Raw genomic sequence first — 19,364 nt, forward strand, 5'->3', positions numbered from 1 at the left:
TAGTTGGTCCTGAATTACAATTGTGTTCTGTATTTTTAAGGAATAAGCTATCATTTTGACTTTAAATGTATATGGTTGAATTTGAGCATTGTGAGCAGGTAGAACATTTCCAATGGGAAGGGTGATTTGGGAGACTGAGTAATTTGGAAGTGGAAAGAATATGGGATCTGTTCGATCCAGAAACAAGAAATTAGTATGACTTTGTATTCTCATGTCTTTTTGTGAGGGATCTGTAATGCAGGTTAGATCAGAAAATTCTGGATCAAGATAGAAAGTTTCTGTTGAGGCCAAAGCTAATTTTAATGTCTATTTTTAAAGTACGCATTCAGTGTATGTTTGTTTGAATGTCAGGCTGTATAGTAAGTAGGAACCGGCCTGGATTCTTTGAGTAGGGAGCATGTGGGGTACATACACAACCAAAAGCTAAAGTGGAGGGGATTAGAGCTACAGAAGTACAGATAACATTATTCAGGTGTTCAGGAGAGAGAAACCGTTTCCAGTCGGGAGATATTAGAAAAGGCGTAATGGCATTTGGACCAGTTCTGGAAAGAGTGGAAAGGATTTGCACTCTGTCGGTAAAGAGGAAACGAGCATTTGGGGGGGAATGAGTAATTGTGCTAGTGCGAAAGCTGAAGGTGCGTCTGGTAGGAAGGAAAGTAGAGTAACTTAATTTGGCTAGAGTGCTGGGCTCCAGAAAGTGGCGGAAAGTAACACTGGACAGGTGAGGTGGGCCCTAACAGGAAAGGCGGTACGTGCTAAGCTAAGGGGCTTGGATTTAATTCTCCAGGAATGTGTAGCTTGACCTGGAAGGGAGAGAGACTGGAATCAAGAGATACCGGGTAGGGACTGAATGAAAAGGAAGGAAAAGCTGGGAGAGCTTTCTTTGGTCATGGACTTGGTCAGAATTAGCTGTAGACTGGACACTGGGCTGAAGGGGACCTTTGGAATCACATCTTAATAACTTACTAGCTAAGTTTGAGTACATACTGTGTGCCAAACAGTACTAAAAGTGCTTTACTTTTATTATTTTATTGTGAAGCAGCCTGTGAAGTAATTGCCAAAATGATTTCCATTTTGGGGGTTGAGAAAGTGACTAATAATTACCCAGCTAACAAATGGCAATACCAGATCTGTCTCTTGTGACTAGAAATTTGCCTTGTTATAATGTTTATTTAATGCTAAAAAGATCTATAGCAGTTAACACTTCAGGTATACAAGTGACTTAAGTTGTTCACTCTCCAGAGGACACTTTGAGAAAGGGGAGGGGATACCTGAAGCTGTGGTGCTTTCTGTGTGAGTATCTGTAGAGATATGTCTATACAGATCGATGTATCTGTGCACACACACACACACACACGTAGTAAAGAGCAATGATAAGTGCTCTGAAGTATAAGGAAGGGTGAGTGGATATAGAATGAAGGAGAGGGAGGGGAAGTTAATCAAGGAAGACCTGTCCGAGGAGGTGGCATTTGAGTATATACCTGAATGAAGTGAGGGTGAGAAGCTGGGAAGAAGGCATTCTAGGCAGAGGCAGGAGCAGAGGCCTGGGTGTGTTCCAGAGGAGCGAGCAGGCCGGTGTGGCTGGACTGCTGTTAGAGGTGTGAAGAGGAACACGAAGAGATCAGGCAGGTAGCCAGGGGTCAGCTCACGTGCGGTCTCAGCCCTCAGGACATTGTGTTCAGTTGATGTGCATGATAAGGGAGGCTTTTCTACCACTTGAGAACTCTTCCTGCCTCTTCCCCTTGTACTTGTGCTTCCTCCCAAGTCCTGTGACCATAGGCATGTGAGTTGAAATTCTTCGCTTGGGATTGCTTACGGAGGAATTGGGACTTTGAAGTTCGTAGGACATTGTATCTACCCAGTTGTCACCTTAGTGCCTATGCCCCAAACCTCTCCTGAGAAATGGCCGGAATAGCCAAGTGCGCCCTCAGAACGTGAGCTGGTGGGTGTAAACGTGCAGGTCCCTGCACGGACCTGTGCCCACTGAAGTTTGAGGGGCTAGCTCTTTTTCTCCCCAGCTGTTCAGCCACAGACGTGGGCTTGGAATTGCTCAGCATGGCAGCCTAATACACAGTGCCCTGTGTGGGTTTTTACAGGTACAGCTAAGGTTGACTGCCTGGAACAAACAGTTGTTATCAGTCTGGGCAGGGTACAGACGGAGGAAGGACACTGGACTCCACCTGTTGTGGAATGAAGGGTCTGGGCAAGTGTTGCTGAGGCAGATACAGGAAAAACCCTAATAATTCTGAAGAGATTAAAGAACAGCACTTCTGTTCTTTCCTTCGCTGATTGATGTTTTGTTTACTGAAAAAATAAGAAACAGTTGAACTTTTAAGTTATAACATCCTGTGGGTGGTTCTTTTTTTCGGAGTGATTTTCATATTTGCCCCCCCCCCTTTTTTAAATTTATTTGATAGGTAGAGTTATAGACAGAGAGACAAAGAGGAAGATCTTCCTTCTGTTGGTTCACTCCCCAAATGGCCACCACGGCCGGTGCTGTGCCAATCCAAAGCCAGGAGCCAGGTGCTTCCTCCTGGTCTCCCGTGCGGGTGCAGGGGCCCAAGCACTGCCCTCCCGGGCCACAGCAGAGAGCTGGACTGGAAGAGGAGCAGCTGGGACGAGAACCAGTGCCCAGGCGCCGCAGGCGGAGGATTAGCCAAGGGAGCCATGGTGCTGGCTCTGCCCCTTACTTTTGATTTCATTGCCACCCTAACACTGTATCCGGCAGCATACTGTTAGTGTCTGTGGTTGTGGGTCTCGCCCATTCTAGTTCAGGCGGATGGCGCTGTCAGCAGTGTGTCCGAAGTCTTGTTTCCATTGTGCTGCTCACCTCCTGGAGCGCCTCTGCTGGCTCTCTCTTGTCTGCTGTGTCAGATCTTAACTTTCTACCTTACTTTCTCTCTCTGTGATCTTAACCCAAATTAGCCACGTTTCCTACTCCTCCTCATTCTTTTCCCGAGGCAGGGCATTTTTCTTAAAGCCCATGAACTCTGTTTTTTGTTGTTCCAGGTTTTTGCTTTATTCTTTTCTCCTTCTTTAATATCTTTCTTCTCCCTACTTCACTGGCTGTCTAAATTACATAAATCCTATGGGCAGGCATTTAGCCTAGCAATTAGATGCCTGTTAAGGCACTCAACTGCAGACCCTGAGACGCGGTGGTGATGGGTCAAGTGATTGGGTTCCTGTCACCCATTTGGGATACTTGGATTGAGTTCCTGGTTCCTGGCTTCAGCGGGCCCTAGCTTGACCCAGCCCTGGCTGTTGCAGGTATTTGGGAAGTGAACAAGTGATTGGGAGCATACACATATTCTCTCTGTATCTCTCAAATTATTTTATTTTATTTTTTAGATTTATTTATTTATTTAGCAGAGAGCTAGATCAGAAGTGAAGCAGCTGGGTCTCGAACGGGCGACCTTATGGGATGCCGGCACTGCAGGTGGTGGCCTTACCCACTATGTCACAGTGCCGGCCCCTCAAATAATTTTAATTATACACATCTTTTGAGCTGTGTTTAAATTCGGTCCCTCATAACTAAGCTCACTTTAAGAATATTTATTATTTATTTGAAAGGCAGAATGCCAGAGAGAGAGAGAGAGAGAGATTGATCTTCCCTCTGCTGGTGCATTAGCAGAGAGCTGGATCAGAAGAGAAGCAGCCAGGACACAAACCTGTGCTCATATGGGATGCTGGCACCTCAGGCGGTGGCTCAGCCTACTACGCTATGGCCGACCCCTATTTTCCTTTTTTGTCTGTTACTCCATCTTTAGTATGATTGGAATTGTTAAAAGGGGATGTAATTTCAAAGTGCCTAGTATATTGCCTGGCACATAGTTGACATTCAATAAATGATATTATTTGTTTAGTAGTTAGGTGGGCAGGTGCAGGAGTCATGCTACCAGGCTTTAAAATTAAACTCTAGATCATCTTCTTACTAACCGTATAAACCTATCGCTTTACTCCTCCATTTCTCAGTTTGCTCATCTATATAATGGACTTAACAGGGACCAGCTCTGTTGCAGTAGTATAATCCTCCATCTACGGCACTGGCATTCTATATGGGTGCTGGTTCAAGTCCCTGCTGCTCCATTTCTGATCCAGCTCTCTGCTATGGCCTGGGAAAGCAGTAGAAGATGGCCCAAGCGCTTGGGCCTCTGCACCCATGTGAGAGTCAGGAAGAAGCTCCTGGCTCCGGGATTCGGATTGGCTCAGACCCGGCTGTTGAGGCCATTTAGGGAGTAAACTAGTAGATGGAGGACCTTTCTCTCTGTTTCTCCTTCTCACTGTCTGTAACTCTACCTCTCAAAGAAATAAATAAAATCTTGGATTAATAGTAAATGGACTTAATAGTAATCCCTTATGAGGATTAAATGAGATAATTTATGTAAAGTGAGGATTGAGTGGGATAATTTATGTAGGATTGTGAGGATTAAATGAAATAATTTACATAAATACTTAAAACAGTGCCTGTTGGGCCAGCACCTCGGCTCAATAGGCTAATCCTCCGCCTGTGGTGCTGGCACACCGGGTTCTAGTCCTGGTCGGGGCGCCACATTCTATCCCGGTTGCCCCTCTTCCAGGCCAGCTCTCTGCTGTGGCCCGGGAGTGCAGTGGAGGATGGCCCAAGTGCTTGGGCCCTGCACCCACATGGAGACCAGGAGAAGCACCTGGCTCCTGGCTTTGGATCAGCACAATGCGCCGGCCGCAGCGCACTGGCCGTGGCGGCCATTGGAGGGTGAACCTACAGCAAAGGAAGACCTTTCTCTCTGTCTCTCTCTCTCACTATCCACTCTGCCTGTCCAAAAAAAACAATTGCAGGCACTTTTCCCTCAGTTTAGCACTTGCTTATATTCTGTATTGTTTAATTACTATATGCTTTTTGGTCTTGTCATTACACCTAGAGAGAGTACTGCTAGTTTTTTGAGGGTGGCAAAATTATGCAGTATATATCTCTCTGGGGCTCTTTCGTGCCTGGCACAGCAGCAGTGGATATGTAGCTGGCATTTGTTATGCACTTAATTGATTTTATCATTGCTAAGCGCATTTTTTCTTGCTCTTGAGTTTGATAATAGTAATAGTAGCTATCCTTAATTGAGTGCTTTTATATGCCAGACATTGTTCTAAACTTAGCTTCATATTACCTCATTTCATCTTCAAAACAACGATGTGAGAGTATTCTCCTGTTATTTTCATTTTTTAGGCAAGAAAATTGAGGCACAGAGGAGTGGAGCCTTGTGCTCAAGGTCACTCATCTAGGAAGTGATGAAACCAGGACTCAGGTGTAGGCAGTCACTGGTCTGGTGACTGGAGGCGTGGACCTCTGATGTTTAGCACTCATTGTCAGTGTGGAGTTTTACTTACGTTGGGTCATTTTCATCATAGCTGCGAGTATTTAAAAACAGAATATGAACACAGTCATCAGACTAAAACACTGAGATGCCTTCCTTGTCATAATCACCACATAGGTGCTCGTTCTCTCATTTGGTGTAAGTAATGCTTTCTTGTTGAATTTGTTTTTAATATACTGAATTAGAGCATCAGATTATATCAAATGAAGAGAAAAATATTTTTCCCACCTGTCATGGTAGTTGCTTTCAATATGATCAGACTTTGATTTGGGGTTTCAAATTCTGCTGTCATATAGAAGCACAGAAGGAGTGTTCAGTTTAGAGTAGTTCCTAGTGTGGATATTAGCTGTGATGCACAGTAAGTTAATTTCCTCCATGCTCCTTTACATGTTTTAGCCAGGACTTCCATTTTAAAATGAAAATTGAGGGATGGGGTTTGGCCTAATGGTGAAGAACCTACTTGGGATGCCTGCATCCCATATCCAAGTGCTTGGATTTGTGTTCTGGCCCCTATCCTGATTCCAGCTTCCTGCTAACACACGTCCTGGGAGGCAGCAGGTGATAGCTCAAATACTTGGGTCCCTGCCACCCACGCGGGAGAGCTGGATTGAGTTCCTAGCCCCTGCTCTCTAGAGACATACAGTCACTTCTATTTGTGATCTGTATTTGTGAAGTCACAGGTGGAGACTTCTCTAAGCCAAACTTTTGGGTTGCAAAAAAGTTTGTTGCATGGGACCAGAGTTATTCCATTATTATTGAATTTTGCTTAGAGACCATTTAGTCCCTACACAGTTGTAAAGATTTAATGAGAGAAAATAAAAGCGCCACACAAATACTAAGTATTAAGTGAATGTTGGTTAAATCTGAATATAATCTACAATTAATGAAAAAGAAACCCAGTAAAATGACATGACTTGTACAGCACTGTTTATCTGGTTAGTGGTCAAGGCTGGCTTAGATTTCAGATCTCATTATTCCTGGTTTACCTTCATTCACCTCTTCTGCCTTAAACACAGTCCATAATATACAAGGGAGGCTGGCTCAATTAATCAGTAATTATTATGTACCCACTGCGTGCCAGGCACCCTGCTGCTTTCTAGTGAGTACAGAGGGTATTTCCCCAAGTGGGAGGGAGTTGGGGAGGAGAGCTGGTTAGAGCAAGGACATCAGCCTATCTGGAACAGAGAGCTATAAAGTTAGAGAACTCTTAGATAAATAGGGTGGGGCAAAGTGGAACACTGGGAAATCCAGGCCTGCCCTGTGTGACTACATTCTATTTCCTTGAAGAGCCAGCCTATTGAAGGAACGTAATGTGGCAAGAAGATTACAGCCATTGGAGTCAGCCCCAGGTTTGAATTCTGGTCATTGTGACACTCAATCCCAACAAGTAGGTTGACAGCTCATTAAAATTCACAGTCCTTATTCTTGTTTGCAAGGCCCACTGCCTCTTTGGTCTTATCTCTCTTGCTCACTCTGCTCTGCCCCTCTGGCCTTTTTCCCATTGTTCCTCCTTCCACCCAGCACTTCTGCACTGGGGACTTTGTGCTAATTACTCTTGTCTGGAATGCTTTTCCCAGGTAGCTGCTTGCTTGATCTTTCCCTTCTTTTAGACCTCTGCTCAAAGTCACCTTATTAGACAGATCCCTCTGACCATTCTATATTAACTAGTATCCTCTGCCCACCCTTGTCATTCACAGCCCTCACCTAAATTGATTTTTCTTTATGCCACATTTCACTATTTCATATATGTTGTCTTTCATTCTTTTTTTTCTTGTTAGAATGTAAGCTTGACAGCTTGTATCTTGTAGGCATAGAACAGTGTAGAGGGGCCAGCATTGTGGCTTAACAGGTTAAGCCACCCACTACAATGCCAGCATCCCATATGGGCACCTGGTCAAGTCCTGGCTGCTCCACTTCCAATCCAGCACCCTGTTGATGGCTTGGGAAAGCAGTGGAAGATGGCTTAAGTGCTTGGGCCCCTGCACCCACGTGGGAGACTAGAAGAAGCTCCTGACTTCTGGCTCTGGCCTGGCCCAGCCCCAGCTGTTGTAGCTATTTGGTAGTGAACCAGTGAATGGAAGATCTCTCTCTCTAACTTTGCCTACTCTGTCTTATTTTATTTAATAGGCAGAGTTACAGAGAGAGAAGGAGAGACAGAGAGAGATCCTCCATCCACAGATTTACTCCCCAGGTGGCCCCAATGGCCAGAGCTGAGCTGATCTGAAGCCAGGAGCCAGGAGCTTTTTCTGGGTCTCCTGTTTGGATGCAGGGGCTCAGTCACTTGGACGGTCTCGTCTTTCATTGCTTTCCCCATGCCATTAGCAGGGAACTGGATTGGAAGTGGAGCAGCCGGGACTTGAACTGGTACCCATATGGGATGCTGCCACTGCAGGGGGCAGCTTTACCTGCTATGCCATAGCACTGGCCCAACCCATATATTCTTTTTTTTTTTTTTTTTGACAGGCGGAGTGGATAGTGAGAGAGACTGAGAGAAAGGTCTTCCTTTGCCGTTGGCTCACCCTCTAATGGCCACTGCGGCCAGCGCATCTCGCTGATTCGAAGCCAGGAGCCAGGTGTTTCTCCTGGTCTCCCATGCGGGTGCAGGGCCCAAGCACTTGGGCTATCCTCCACTGCCTTCCTGGGCCATAGCAGAGAGCTGGCCTGGAAGAGGGGCAACCAGGATAGAATCCGGCGCCCCGACCGGGACTGGAACCCGGTGTGCTGGCGCCGCAAGGTGGAGGATTAGCCTGTTAAGCCACGGCGCCAGCTGCCTATATATTCTTAATTCTGAAAATTGTTGCTTCATGAATCCCATCATACAGTGATTTTTAGCTAGGGAGAAGTAACTTGTATACACAAGTAAGTACTGGGATTGTTCCATTTCTGCTTAAGAATCTTCTTAGTAATCATTGTTGCCTAATCATTGCTTCTTTTATTTATTTTTTATTTTTTTTTAAGATTTATTTTATTTATTTGAAAGACAGAGTTACAGAGAGAGGTAGAGACAAAGAGAGGTCTTCCATCCGCTGGTTCACTCCCCAGATGGCTATGGGCGCAGCTGTGCTAATCTGAAGCCAAGAGCCAGGAGCCAAGAGCATCTTACAGGTCTCCCATGTGGCTGCAGGAGCCCAAGCACTTGGACCATCTTCTACTGCTATCCCAGGCCATAGCAGAGAGCTGGATTGGAAGAAGAGCAGCCAGGACTAGAACCTGCGCCCATATGGGTTGCTGGGGCTTCAGGCCAGGGCGTTAACCTGCTTTGCCACAATGCAGGCCCCTAAGGATTGCTTCTTATCAAACTTGGGGCTATTTGCAAGTCAGTGTTAATTGTAAAGTAGCTTTTTTTTTTCCCCCTCAAGATTTATTTTGTTTATTTGAATGGTGCAGTTATGGACAGAGACAGAGATTTTCCATCTGCTGGTTCACTTCCCAGTTGGCTGTAACAGCCAGGGCTGGGCAAGCCAGGAGCCAGGAGCTTCATCCAGCATTGTATTTATATGTATAATATTCATAAATTATGCAACATACATTAGTTTCCTCATTTTCCCACTGTGCCAGCATTTGAGCAGACCAGTGTTTTTTTTGACAGGCGGAGTGGATAGTGAGAGAGAGAGAGACAGAGAGAAAGGTCTTCCTTTTTGCCGTTGGTTCACCCTCCAATGGCCGCTGCGGCCTGCGCATCACGCTGATCCGAAGCCAGGAGCCAGGTGTTTCTCCTGGTCTCCCATGCGGGTGCAGGGCCCAAATACTTGGGCCATCCTCCACTGCCTTCCCAGGCCATAGCAGAGAGCTGACCTAGAAGAGGGGCAACCGGGATAGAATCTGGCGCCCTGACGGGGACTAGAACCCGGTGTGCCAGCGCCGCAAGGCGGAGGATTAGCCTAGCAGGCCAGTGTTTTACAAGTGGAACTTTATCATTAATCCAGAGAGAACCAGAAAGGAGACTGTCCTTCGGTGGAGGAGCCCTGTACCTGTTGTGTTATGTTATCTGTGAAGTTCTATTGAAATGTGAAGATAAGTGTGTTTCTTCTAGGCAAAGAGTATTCTGTTAATATATCCTGTATTTCAGCTACCTGTAATAAAAGACAGGCAACGCTCTTAAAAAGCACTGTGGCATAGTGGGAAAAGCTGCCATCTACCATACTGCTATTCCATGTGAGCATTGGTTTGTGTCCCAGCCACTCCACTTTCAATTCAGTTACCTGCTAATGGCCTGGGAAAAGCAGCAGAAGATAACCCAAGTGCTTGGACCTCTGCCACCCATGTGGGAGACCTAGAGGAAGCTCCTGGCTTCAGCCTGGCCCAGCCCTGGCCGTTGTGACTGTTTGGGAAGTGAACCAGTGGATGGAAGATCTGTCTCTCTGTCTCTCTCTTCTATCTGTATAGCTCTGACTTCAAATAAATAGTAAAGCTTTTTTTTTTTTTTTTTTTTAAAGAAAGCAGACTAACCAGAAATCACCCAGCTACCTTCCAACCTATGAGTGCTTACATCTCTTCAGCCTCCCAACCAAAAAGAGAGGAAATAGAAAGCAAGGCACAAAAGAAACCAAGGTTCTACTCCTGTTGCAGAAATCAGTGAGGGACATGGGTGTTCTGATTCCAGGTGGCCTGGTGTTGGATTTTTCCTTCTTATTGATAGATGGTCAATTCCTCTGGGCCTCTGTTTTCCTAGGCTAGGCTAGGGGTTTAGACATCAGGATTCAGACTTGACCATTCCTAGTCTTAGCAAAACATCAAAAAAAGGTAGAGAGGGTTGCACAAAGCTGTGTTACACAAAGCTGTGTTATTTGCCTATGTTATGGTATAGACAGCGTAATTGAGAGAAGCTAGCCATTGTGATATACATAGTGTGATGTAACTGGGATTGAATTTTTTCCTTACATTTGTGTAAGATATTTAACCTCCCTAAATACATTCCCTTGTTTGTACAATAGGAGTATATTTACTTTAGACTGTTGCTGTGAAAAAAGTCTACAGACCTCTTTTTAAAAAAGAATATATATATTTTTCATTTGACAGGTAGAGTTATAGACAGTGAGAGAGAGACAGAGAGAAATGTCTTCCTTCCATTGGTTCACTCCCCTAATGGCCGCCACGGCTGGCACTGTGCCTATCTGAAGCCAGGAGCCAGGTGCTTCTTCCTGGTCTCCCATGTGAGTGCAGGGACCCAAGCACTTGGGCCATCCTCTGCTGCCCTCCCGGGCTACAGCAGAGAGCTGGACTGGAAGAAGAGCAACTGGGACTAGAACCTGGGGTGCCGGCACCACAGGCAGAGGGTTAGCCAAGTGAGCCACGGCGCTGGCCACGAATATTTTTTGAAAGAGTTACAGAGAGACGAAGAGAGATCTTCATCTACTGGTTCACTCCTCAAATGGCCCTGAAGTCTAGGGCTAGGTCAGACCAGGCCAAAGCCAGGAGCCAGGAGCTTCTTCTGGGTCTCCCACATTGGTGCAGGCAGCCAAGCACTTGGGCCATATTCTGCTGCTTTCCCAGGCCATTAGCAGAGAGGTGAATCCAAAGTTGGGGAACTGGGTCTTGAGCCAATGCCCATATGGGATACCAGTGTTGCAGGTGGTGGCTTTACCCACCACACCACAATGCTGGCCCCCAGAGCCCTTAGCACAGTGCCTGACACATGGAGATGCTCCATCAGTGGTAACCTATTATTAATAATAAACATACATTGTCTTTCCAGAACTGTTTGCTATAGAAAAATTATTATATTAGTGAGTTCAAACATTTTCATTGATGTGAATTGATAGTAGGTATCAAGGCCATTCCAAAGGGGATGAATTTTTTAACCAGTGCCATGAAAGATCTGGAAAAATCAGCAAGTTCTTTGGGGGATGATAAACAAAACCGTCACCTTCTACTTAGTGACATATTACTCTGTAGGAGAAAGGTGAGCTGGTAACTAGTTTTTGGAGAAATGGGTATGCCAGGGTTTAGATCATAGCAAGGCTTCTGTTAGTTGCATGTACTTATTCAAGATTAGAGAGACCAGTGGTCTGAGAAGTCGGGTGTTCATGATGTGTTTTTCTTTTAAATAAACTTTTTCCCCCTACTCTCCCCAGCTGCTCAGATAAAGAATTTGATGAGCCAACTAGGAACTAAGCAGGACTCAAGCAAGCTACAGGAAAATCTGTGAGTAGCTTCCTGAAAAGGTGGGGTCTGGGGAGGGCTCTCTGAGGATGTCCTCAATGTCCTGACTACATGAAGGCAGTGTAGGTTTCAGATCTGTGGAGTGAGAAGGAGAGGAGTGGGTCCTGAGGGACTAGCTGGGGCTGGGAGAGGGCGACAGTGTAGGAGTATACGTCGGCCTCCTGGTGGTATGGTCTGGTTTGAGTTCCCACTGTACATAACACATAATTCAGGGTAGCCTGGGGTAGAGGAGTGGACTGGTGGTGGGAGCTCCAGATTGTTTTTATCCCATCTTTTTTGACTCCATTTCTGCTTTTAGAAGTTCTATTCTTCATCTTTAGAATATCCTGCACAATAAATATTCTTTGTTTCCCGTCCTATACATTGTGAAGTGAGAGAATGACTGTTATTACTATGAGTGTTTTTAAGAGAGATGTGAAATAGCTCTGGATATTTTAGCACTGTCTGGGATTTCAGGCCTCTGGTCAACCCCTTCTTATTTTTGATTCTCGTCTGTGTGTGTGTGTGTTCAAATGCTAGAGGCCCATTTTCAGTGAAGCAAATTAATAATTATTAGCATAGTATCTTAATCTATTTGGGCTACTGTAATAAAATGCTGTAAACTGGTGGTTTATGAATAGCATGGGTATATTCTCATAGTACTAGAGACGGGATGGCCAAGGTAAGGGTGAGGGCAAATACAGTGTGGTGAGGCCCTGCTTTATCATAGATGGTGCCTTCTTGCTATGTCCTCACTTGGTAAAAGGGACAAGGCCACTTGATGGCACTTGTTTTTAAAAAGTTTGGTTACGGGCCGGCGCCGTGGCTCACTAGGCTAATCCTCCGCCTTGCGGCGCCGGCACACCGGGTTCTAGTCCCGGTTGGGGCACCGGATTCTGTTCCGGTTGCCCCTCTTCCAGGCCAGCTCTCTGCTGTGGCCAGGGAGTGCAGTGGAGGATGGCCCAAGTCCTTGGGTCCTGCACCCCATGGGAGACCAGGAGATGCACCTGGCTCCTGCCATCGGCTCAGCACGGTGCGCTGGCCGCAGCGCGCCGGCTGCGGCGGCCATTGGAGGGTGAACCAACGGCAAAGGAAGACCTTTCTCTCTGTCTCTCTCTCTCACTGTCCACTCTGCCTGTCAAAAAAAAAAAAAAAAAAAAAAGTTTGGTTACTTATTTATTTGAGACAGAGACAGGCAGGGAGAGAGGTCTTATCTTCTGGTTCATTCTCCTGCAACAGCTAGGACCAGGCAGGGATGAACCTGGGAGCTGGGATCTCAGTCCAGGTCTCCACATAGCTGGCAGGGACCCAGTTTTTTGAGCCATTGTCACTGCCTCTTAGGAACTGAATTAGTTGGAAGCTGGAGTCAGGAACTGACTCCAGAGTTGAACTCAGGTACTCAAGTATTGAACATGGACTTTTTTCTTATTGTTAAGATTTATTTACTTGAAAAGGAGAGTGACAGAGATGGAGAGGGAGAGACAGAGAGAGTGATCTTCCATCTTCTGGTTCACTCCCAAATGCCTGCAACAGCTAGGACTGGGCCAGGCTGAAGCCAGGATCCCAGAACTCCATCTGGATCTGCCATGTGGGTGGTGCTTGGGCCATCATCTGCTGCCTTCCCAGGTGTATTGCAGGAAGCTGGATTGGAAGTAGGGTGGCCAGAACTCTGACTGGTATTCTGATATGGGATGTAGGTATCCCAAGCATGGCTTAAACTGCTGTACCACAGTGCCCACCCTGGAACACACACTTGTTAACCTAGGCTTAACACCCAAGGAATCTTTCTCTCTCTCTCTCTCTCTTTTTTTTTTTAAAGATTTATTTATTCATTTGAAAGGCATAGTTACAGAGAGGCAGTAGCAGAGAGAGAAAGAGAAAGAGAAAGAGAGAGAATCTTCCAACCACCTGTTCACTTCTCAAATTGCCGTAACAGCTGGAGCTGGGCTGATCTGGAGCCAGGAGCCAGGAAATTCTTCCTGGTCTCCCACACAAGTGCAAGGGCCCAAGGACTTAGGCCATCTTCTGCAGTTTTCCTAGGCCATAACAGAGAGCTGGTTAGGAGGAGGAGCAGCTGGGACTAGAACTGGTGCCCATATGGGATGCCGCCACTGCAGGTGGCGGCTCTATCCGTTATGCCACAGCGCCAGCCCCAGAAGCCTCATTTATAAGAGCATTAAACCTGAGGTTAGGATTCCAACATGTGAATTTTAGGGGAGCATAAACATTCAGACAGCCACAAGTGGTTTCTCTGTCCTCCCTTAAAACCTGTGTAGAAATGCCTGAGAGCATAGGAAGGAAGCAATGAGTGAAAAGGACTCTTATATGTTTCTATTGCTTTCCAATCCTACTTATTATATTACATATTCTTCCTTCTCTGATTTCCTTCCCTCTCTACTCCTTATGTAATTTTAAACTTCATAGAGCTTCTTTGTTTTGGAGGGAAGAACCAGAAAGTCAAGCATAAAGAGCAGATAGGGAGCCAAGGATAAAGCCGAGAAGAACAGCTTTAAGCTAGGAAATGAGCATAGGTCTTAGGAGATTGTCCTCTAGGGTAGGTGGGAAGCTATGCTTTTTTTTAAAAAGATTTATTTTTATTTTTTTGAAAGGCAGAATTACAGAGAGAGGGGAAGACAGAGAGATCTTCTATCCTCTGGTTCACTCCTCAAATGGCCACAATGGCCACAGCTGGGCCAGAACAAAGCCAGGAGCCAGAAGCTTCTTCCAGGTCTCCTATGTGGATGGTAGGGGCCGAGGACTCCAGCCACGTTGTGCTGGTTTCCCAGGTGCATTAGCAGGGAGCTGGTTTGGAAGTGGAGCAGCTGGGACTTGAACTGGCACCCATATGGGATGCTGGCACTGTAAGTGGTGACCTAACTTGGTACACCACAACGCCAGCCACTCCCTCCCCTTTTTTTGAAGCATTGCTTTTGATAAACATTTTATTCAACCACCTGTGCCTGGATTCTGGTCAGTGGACTAAGACAAACATTAGCCATGCAGAAGTCCTGGGCAATTCACTGTGAGAGTTTTATGAGAGAGTTTAGTGGATTGAAATGGTCAGGTAAGACTTAGGTATAGGTAGCGTTTACTTTTGTTTATATATATACATACATATATATATATATACATATACATATATATATTTTAAGATTTATTTATTATTTGAAAGGCATAGTTACAGAGAAGCAGAGAGAGAGAGAGAGAGAGAGAGGTCTTCCATCCGCTGGTTCACTCCCCAAATGAGCACCATGGCCAGAGCTGGGCCAATCTGAAGCCAGAGGTTAAGGAGCTTCTTTCTGGATCTCCTACATGGGTTCAGGGGCCCAAGAACTTGTGTCTACTTCTGCTTTCCCAGGTTATAGCAGAGAGCTGAATTGGAAGTGGAGCAGCCGGGACTTGAACTGGCGCCCATATGGGATGCTGGCACTGCAGGTGGCGCCTTTACTTGCTACGCCACAGTGCCGGCCCCTTTTTCTTTTTTTTTTTTTTTTTTTTGATAGGCAGAGTGGACAGTGAGAGAGAGAGAGACAGGGAGAAAGGTTTTCCTTTTGCCGTTGGTTCACCCTCCAATGGCCGCCGCGGCTGGTGTGCTGCAGCCGGTGCATCGTGCTGATCCGAAGCCAGGAGCCAGGAGCCAGGTGCTTCTCATGGTCTCCCATGCAGGTGCAGGGCCCAAGGACTTGGGCCATCCTCCACTGCACTCCTGGGCCATAGCAGAGAGCTGCTGGCCCCTTTTTCTTATTTATTTTTTTTTTATTTGAACTGATAATGTGTTTTTCTTTTCTCCCCAAGAGTTAAAATTTCCAATCTGTGCTTCCTTCAGTAGCTGTCAGTGAGGCAGGTTCTTTGTGCTCAGTGATGTGAGGATGCCTTGAAGTGGGTTTGCAGGGGTAATATTTCTGAGCACCAAGAAATGACAACATCCTGAAACAGATCTTTTTCTCTCCTAGGCAACAGTTACAACACTCCACAAATCAGCTGGCCAAGGAAACAAATGAATTGCTGAAGGAATTGGGATCCTTGCCCCTTCCCTTATCTGCTTCAGAACAGGTTGGTACTTCCTGTTTTGCTTATTCAGTAGGAAGGCAGTATGTGAAACAAACACAAGTTGGCCCCAAGTGCTGGATGGCCCTCCTCTGAACCTGTTTCCTTACCCGTAAAGTGGGGGATATGTGACCACTCTGCTGATACAGAGAAAGTGTACGCTTATTGTAGCAAAGTGTCTGGCATGTGTAGGTACTCCACATGTGGTGGCTGCTGCTGTTATTAATAATCTGTTATCAGTATTTTAATCAAATGGGTTTAATGGAGGAGGGATCTCAATGTATGTATCTTTCTGGAGTTGGTTAGCAGTTTTATGTTTGGAGGCTTGGTCCTAGTTTGTTTTGTACCCAGTATCTATAATGTTTTTTTTTCTTCATGTTTTGCAGTCATATTCATGTCATGATTCATTTATAGATCTCAGGCTAAGGAAATGCTCAGGGGAAAAGATTTCTCTGTTGTTGTGTTTTTTGTTTTTTTAAGGTTTATTTATTTGAAAGAGTGAGAGCAAGAGGGAGAAACAGAGAGAAAGAGATCTTCTGTCTGCTGGTTCACTACCCAAATGGCCACAATCGCAGGGGCTGGGCCAGGCCAAAGCCATGAGCCTGGAACTTCCTCAGAGTCTCCCACATGAGTACCAGGGGCCCAAGTACTTGTGCCATCCTCTGCTGCTTTCCCAGGTGCATTAGCAGGGAGCTGGATCAGAAGCAGAGCAAACAGGATTCCATACCCGCTGCACCACAACACTGGCCCCAAGAATATCTTTTCAAGCCACTTTGCTCAGTGATCATTTCAGTCATTTAAAAACACAATTTTATTGATGTTCATTGTTCCTTTAATAATGTCATGACTTTTCTTCATGCTTTCTTGAAGTCATTTGTGGCCTCTCCTTCGCTGTGGCTAAGTCATTTACCTGTACCATGGCCTTCTTCAAGTCCTTCCTCTTCCAGGAAGACTGCCTTCACTTATGTTAGCCCATTATGATTCTGCTTTGCTTTCAGCTTCCATACCATTCACTGGGGGCACTTAATTTGCACTGCTTTTCATTATTGGATGTTTTAAATGATGATACCCTGTCCCTGATGACTCTGAAGACAAAGCCTTCTGAATTGTTTTTCTTTCTTTTTTTTTTTTTTTTTTAAATTTTTGACAGGCAGAGTGGACAGTAGAGGGAGACAGAGAGAAAGGTCTTCCTTTTTGCCTTTGGTTCACCCTCCAATGGCCGCCGCGCTGTTCCGATGGCAGGAGCCAGGTGCTTATCCTGGTCTCCCATGGGGTGCAGGGCCCAAGCACTTGGGCCATCCTTCACTGTACTCCGGGCCACAGCAGAGAGCTGGCCTGGAAGAGGGGCAACCGGGACAGGATCGGTGCCCCTACCGGGACTAGAACCCGGTGTGCGGGCGCCGCAAGGTGGAGGATTAGCCTGTTAAGCCACGGCGCCGGCCTTCTGAATTGTTTTTCAAACTGTGGGTTGTGATTCTAGAACAGGAAATCATTTCAGTGTGTTGTGGTCAGCATTTTAAAAAATTGAAATAGAGTAGAAAAACCAGAATGTGTACCATGAATAGGGCAAATATTATTACATGAAAAATTTTTTTTAAGATTTATTTTCTTTATTTGAAAGGCAGAGTTACAGAGAGAAAGAGGGAGGGAAAGGCTGAGACATATCTCCCATCCGTTGGTTTGTTTCCCTGTGGTCTCAATGGCTAGGGCTGGTCTAGACCAAAGCCAGGAGCTTTTTCTGGGTCTCCCACATTGGTGCATGGGCCCAAGCACACTTGGGCCATCTTCCAGTGTATTAACAGGGAGCTGGTTTGGAAGTGGAACACCCAGTACTTGAACCGGTGCCCATATGGGATGCCAGTGTTGCAGGCAATGACTTTACCCACTATGCCACAATGCAGCTATACATGAAATTTTTATTTTATGCATATATGTACATATGGTACCAGGTCATAAAGTCAAATTTATACTGTAGATTTTTTTCTATTGCTGTCATAAAAGTTTGAAAAGTACTAGTTTGTCCTTTTATTTTTATTTTTATTTTTTTTTATTTTTTGACAGGCAGAGTGGACAGTGAGAGAGACAGAGAGAAAGGTCTTCCTTTGCTGTTGGTTCACCCTCCAATGGCCGCCGCGGTAGCGCGCTGCGGCCGGCGCACCGCGCTGTTCCGATGGCAAGAGCCAGGTGCTTATCCTGGTCTCCCAAGGGGTGCAGAGCCCAAGCACTTGGGCCATCCTCCACTGCACTCCCTGGCCACAGAGCAGAGAGCTGGCCTGGAAGAGGGGCAACCGGGACAGGATCGGTGCCCCGACCGGGACTAGAACCCAGTGTGCTGGCGCCACAAGGCGGAGGATTAGCCTGTTGAGCCACGGCGCCGGCCTAGTTTGTCCTTTTAATGTAGCATATGTTCAGTTAGGAGTTTTGGTGCCCTCTTGTTCAAAAGAAAGGAGGGAAGACTGCATGCTTTGTCATCCCGCTCCAAAGTAGTTATAAAAAAGGACAGGTGTGTCGCATGAGACACTGCTTGGGACCCCTGCATACCCTATCAGAGCTACTGTTTTCAAGTCTGGGCTGTGGCTCCTGACTCCAGCTTCCTGCTAAAGCATGCTCTGGGAGGCAGCAGGTGATGACACAAATAGTTATGTCCCTACCACTTGCATGGGAATGAGTTCCTGGCTCCAGGCTTTGGCGTGACCAAGCCTAGCTCTGATGTTGTGTCATTTAGGGAATGAACCAGCAGCTGGGAGATCTCTTTCTCTCTGTCTCTGCCTATCAAATTAAATTACATTAATTCATTTTTGGCCGGCGCTGTGGCTCAACAGGCTAATCCTCTGCCTTGCGGCGCCGGCACACCGGGTTCTAGTCCCGGTCGGGGCGCCGGATTCTATCCCGGTTGCCCCTCTTCCAGGCCAGCTCTCTGCTATGGCCCGGGAAGGCAGTGAAGGATGGCCCAAGTCCTTGGGCCCTGCACCCGCATGGAAGACCAGGAGAAGCACCTGGCTCCTGCCTTCGGATCAGCGAGATGTGCCGGCTGCAGTGGCCATTGGAGGGTGAACCAATGGCAAAAAGGAAGACCTTTCTCTCTGTCTCTCTCTCTCACTATCCACTCTGCCTGTCAAAAAAAAAAAATTTTTTTTTAAATTAATTCATTTTTAAAAATATAAAAATTGTGAAAACCCTAATTGATCTTGGCTAAAAAAATAAAGTCATCTTGCTGTAATCACCTTTTAGTTATCCATCTGTGAGTTGTTTTGGATGTTATTCGTGCTGACTTCATTTAGAAGCCAGTTCCTCCTTGCCATCCACATCCCAGACAGCTCTCAAATTACCCCTTTCTTCTTCTCAGCTATACACTTAAGCAGTGTGTACTTTTTTCATAGTAATAAAAAAGGAGTCTGTGGGTCTGGTGCAGACAGAATATTCAAAGTGCTTCAGGGTTAAATAGTAGCCTAAGCGAAATATTAATAGAAAGTTAAATTTGCTACCAAAAGTTTTCTCATTTAATGTATTCTAAAGGCAAGCAGAAATTATTTTTGGATTATGCATGCCATTGTTCCCATCCATTAGTTTGGATCATTAAGCACGCAAAATAGATCCTCAAATGACCCTCTCTGGTGAAATACAACTCCTTGATTCCTTTCTGCCTGTTGTGCTGAGTGCCCTTTTTTCTTTCTAGTCTTGTCATCTAGTTAGTCTTAGCCCCATAACCCATCTTTTTATAACTGTCTTATACATTAACCATAACTCCTATTTTCAGTTTTTTTCCATATTTACTTGCCATCACTAGTGATTTAACTGCCAAATCCAGTGGCCTTTTTTGAATGTTTATTT

At 45.8% G+C, this 19,364-nt stretch overlaps 1 protein-coding gene across 2 annotated transcripts in view; it reads left to right on the plus strand.

Moving 5' to 3' along the window:
* Positions 1-19,364, plus strand: part of STX12 (syntaxin 12) — a 40,276-nt gene that overhangs the window by 1,203 nt on the left and 19,709 nt on the right. Inside the window, exons 1-3 of one of the 2 annotated variants that reach the window (XM_062190746.1) lie at positions 6,667-6,732; positions 11,420-11,489; positions 15,440-15,539. In XM_062190746.1, coding sequence (XP_062046730.1) covers positions 11,440-11,489; positions 15,440-15,539 — 150 coding nt within the window. In that variant the 5' untranslated portion in view covers positions 6,667-6,732; positions 11,420-11,439. Of the gene's footprint in view, positions 1-6,666; positions 6,733-11,419; positions 11,490-15,439; positions 15,540-19,364 lie in introns of those variants that run through there. The other variant, XM_062190745.1, reaches the window with a different exon arrangement.

Source organism: Lepus europaeus, chromosome 5 (assembly GCF_033115175.1).
Source record: "Lepus europaeus isolate LE1 chromosome 5, mLepTim1.pri, whole genome shotgun sequence".
Taxonomy (NCBI): Eukaryota; Metazoa; Chordata; class Mammalia; order Lagomorpha; family Leporidae; genus Lepus; species Lepus europaeus.